We start from the raw sequence: 3,954 nt of genomic DNA, 5'->3' as shown, positions 1-3,954 counted from the left end.
CTCTCTCATCTCGCCTCTCTCTCCTTCTTACTACTCTCTCTCTCAATCTCCTCTACATCTCTCTCTCCTTTCTCTCCTCCTCTCCCCCCTACCCCTCCACTCTCCTCGTCTCTCCTCTCTCACTCTCTCTCTCTTCGTCTCTCTCTACTCTCTCGTACTCTCTCTCTCTCTCCTCTTTCTCTCTCTCTCTTCTCTCTCTCTCATCGTTCCTCACGTCTCCACCTTCTCTCTCTCTCATCTTTACTCTCTCTCTACTTTCCCTCTCTCTCCTTCCTCTCTCTCTCTCTCGCGTCTCTCTCTTTACATCTCTCTCTCTCTTTCTTGTGCTCTCTCTCTTCTTCCTCTTTCTTTCTTTTTCTCTCTCTCGCTTCTCTCTCTCTCTCTCTCTGCTTCTCGTCCGCCTCTTCCTCTCTCTCTTACCTCCCGCTCTCTCCTCTCATCTTCACTCTCTCTCTCTCTCTCTCTCTCTTCCGCTCTCTCTCTCTATCCTCTTTGCCTCTATCCTCTCTCTCTCTCTCTCTCTCCTCTCTCTCTCCTCCCCGTCTCTCATGTCTCTCTCTCTCTCTCATCTCTTTTTTCCCTCTCTCTCTCTCTACTCTCTCTCTCTTTCTTTCTCTCTCTCCCTCTCTCTCTCTCTTCCCTCTTTCTCTCCTCTCTCTCTCACTCTCATCTTCTCTCTCTCTCTCTCCCTTCTCTCTCTCTCCTCTCTCTCCTTCGCTTTCCCTCTTTCTCTCTCTCTCTCTCTTTTCTCTCTCTCTCTTTGTCGTGTCTTTCTTCTTTCTCTCTCGCTTCTCATTTTCTTTCGTTTTCTTTCTCTCTCTCTCTCTCCTCTCTCTCTTCTCTCCTCCTCCCTCTCTCTCTAATCTCTTCTTCTCTCTCCTCTCTCTCCCTCTCCTTCTCCATCTCTCTTCTCTCTCCCTCTCTCTTTCTCTCTCTTCCCGCTCCTCTCTCTCTCTCTCTCTCTCTCTCTCTCTCTCTCTCTCTCTCTCTCTCTCTCTCTCTCTCTCTCTCTCTCTCTCTCTCTCTCTCTCTCTCTCTCTGTCTCTCTCCATGTTCCTCCCTCTCTCCCTTTTACTTTTATCTTCTCTATCTGTTCTACCTTCTTTCATAGATAGATTAATAAATAAAAGACATTAATTCCTGAAATACAATCTGAACATATGATCTGAATCGCTCATAATATACAGATGTGACAGTAAAAATAAACAGTAATAATAAACGTAATAATAAACGTAATAAAATCATTAAGAAAAATATCAAAAACAAAAAAAAAATAAAAACATAGAAATAAATGAATAATCTAAATCACAAAAATGCAACACGAAAAACGTTTTTTTTTTCCTTGCAACATCTTACAGGAAACTCAACATCGTCGACAACATGCTTGCAATGATGGAGAAATACGCCTATAATCTCGAGGGGAAAGTGCAAGAGAGAACGAAACAGCTGATGGAGGAGAAGAAGAAAACAGAGATTCTTTTGCTTAGGATGTTGCCCAAGTAAGTGGCTTTCTAGTTTTCTAGTTTTTTTTTCTTGATTTTCTAGTTTTCTTGTTGTTTTTAAAGTTTTTTTGTTTGTTTCTATTCTTGATTTTCTAGTTTTTTTTTTTAGAATTTTGTTTGCTTTTTTATTTTCTAGTTTTCTGTTTTTTTTTTTTAGATTTTTGTTTGTCTTTTTCTTGATTTTCTAGTTTTCTTTTTTTAGATTTTTTTCTAGTTTTCTGTTGTTGTTTTTCTTGATTTTCTCGTTTTTAGTTTTTTTTCTGGTTTCAGTAATTCTTACCGAAATATAAAAACAAAGGATCATTTTTCATTTGGAATTAAATAACATAAATAAAAGACTATCATGATTGCGTTTTGCTTTTTGTTTTGCCTTTTCCGTAAGTATTTCTTCGAAATGTTTGTTGAATAAAGATGTTATCGTATGTTTTTTCCTTCTCGTTATAAAACTAGGTTTCGTTCTGGACAAAAGTTTGTTTGTGTGTGTGTGTTTGTATTTGTACGTGTTTATGTTGTCTTTTGTGTGTGGATGTGTCTAGGTCATTGTGTGTGCGTGAAGAAAGAGAGAGAGAGAGAGAAAGAGTGTGTGTGTGAGAGAGAGAGAGAGAGAGAGAGAGAGAGAGAGAGAGAGAGAGAGAGAGAGAGAGAGAGAGAGAGCGATAGAAGAGTGGGAGGAGTAGAGGGAGAGAGAGAGATGGAGGAGAGAGAAGAGAGGAGAGAGAGAGAGTCGCGACGAGGACGAGAGAGGACTGAGAGGCGGGAGAGAAGGAGGACGCACGGAAGGAGACGAGTGCGGGAGAGGAGGGACGATGAGAGAGGAGGGACGTGAGCGAGAGGACGAGGGAGAGAGAGAGAGAGGAGAGAGAAGAGAGAGAAGGATGAGAGAGGAGAGAGAAAAGAAAGAGATGCGGAGTGGCGAGAGAGAGAGAGAGATGGGCAGGAGTGGAGGGGATGAGGAGACTGAGAGAGGAGAAGAGAGGAAGCTGAGTGAGAGGATGGGGAAAAAGAGGAGAGGGAGAAGAGAGTGAGAGAGAGGGGAGGAGAGTGGAGAGGAGGGAGGAGAGAAGGGAGGGGAGAGAGGGATGGAGGAGAAGGAGAAGAGAGAGGTGTCATCAGAGAGAGAGAGAAGAGAGAGAGAAGAGAGAGAGGAGAGAAGAGAGAGAGAGAGAGGGAACTCGCGACGGGAGCGCCGATTATGGGAGAGAGGATAGGAGCGAGTCGGGAGGAAGAGAGATGAGAGGAAGCAGAGAGAAGAGAGGAGAGAGGAGGAGGGAAGAGAGAGAGAGGGAGGGAGAGAGGACGAAGATGAGGAGGAGAGAGGAGAGAGAGGAAGGAGGAGAGAGAGAGGGTAGAAGAGGAGAGAGAGGGAGAGTGAGAGGGAAGAGAAGAAGAGAGATGAGGAGAGGAGAGAGTGAGAGAGACGAGGAGGAGGAGGATGAGAGTAGGGAGGAGAAGATGGATAGAGGGAGAGAGAGGAGACGCTGCCGGGGCGTGAGGAGAGGAGTGCGGGGGAGAGGAAGGGAGTGGAGGCGGCGAGAGAGAGAGAGAGAGAGAGAGAAAGAGAGAGAGAGTGGGAGAGATAAAGTTAAAGAGAGAGAGAGAGATTGATAGATAGATAGATAGATAACAAGATAGATAGATAGATAGATAGAGAGAGAGAGGGAGAGAGAGAGAGAGAGAGAGATAAAAGGGAAAAGAGAGAATGAGCGCAGGAGAGAGAAAGAGGAGAGAGGAACGGAGAGAAAGAGAGGGGAAAAAAAGAGAGAGAGAGAGAGAGTGAGAGACGAGCGAGGAGAGAGAAAGAGAGAGAAAAGAGAAGGGGAGAGAAAGGAACAACCCCGCCCGGGAGGGGGACCAGGGAAAAAGGGGGGGGAGGGAGAGAAGAAGAGAAGATGAGAAAGGCGGAAAAGAGAAAGGGGGGGGGAAGGGGGAAGAAGGTAGGGGGGAAAGGGGAAAGGGGGAAAGGGGGGGGGGACGGAGAGGGGGGGGGGGGGGGGAGAGAGAAGGTGAGAGGGGAAAGAAAATGAAAAGAGAGGAAAAGGACAGGAGGGAAGAGGAGGAGAAAGGGAAAAGAGAGAGAGAGAGAGAGAGAGAGAGACCGAAATATGACCGAAAGATCTCAACACCACTTTCTCCTAAGCTCCTTATCGGTGATGAAATAGCTTCCTGTCTCTCTTTACTCATTCCCAACTATAAGCTCCTTCATAATCTTGGCTCTGGTTCATCCTTGCTCGCGAAACGTAATTTCTACTTTCGAACTTTGTATATGTGTATAATATGTATATATATATAGATATATATATATATATATATATATATATATATATATATATATATATATGTTATGTATGTATATATATATATATATATATATATTATATATATATATATATATATATATATATATATGACACACAATATATATATATATATATGAATATATATATATATAGAG

At 43.5% G+C, this 3,954-nt stretch overlaps 2 protein-coding genes across 2 annotated transcripts in view; both read left to right on the top strand.

The window, feature by feature from the left end:
• Positions 1–3,954, top strand: part of LOC122248632 (guanylate cyclase 32E-like) — a gene marked incomplete in the record, with an annotated part of 88,453 nt that overhangs the window by 33,103 nt on the left and 51,396 nt on the right.
• The window catches only part of LOC147467200 (atrial natriuretic peptide receptor 2-like), a 16,604-nt gene continuing 14,012 nt past the window's right edge, over positions 1,363–3,954 (top strand). The window contains exon 1 of the mRNA XM_086532475.1: positions 1,363–1,499. Within this exon, the coding sequence (XP_086388601.1) occupies positions 1,381–1,499 (119 nt within the window). The 5' untranslated portion in view covers positions 1,363–1,380. The remainder of the gene's footprint in view (positions 1,500–3,954) is intronic.

The sequence above is a fragment of the Penaeus japonicus genome, unplaced genomic scaffold (genome assembly GCF_977035675.1).
Source record: "Penaeus japonicus unplaced genomic scaffold, GWHDUDI00000001_assembly GWHDUDI00000037, whole genome shotgun sequence".
NCBI lineage: Eukaryota > Metazoa > Arthropoda > Malacostraca > Decapoda > Penaeidae > Penaeus > Penaeus japonicus.
This window is presented reverse-complemented; position numbering and strand designations above follow the sequence as displayed.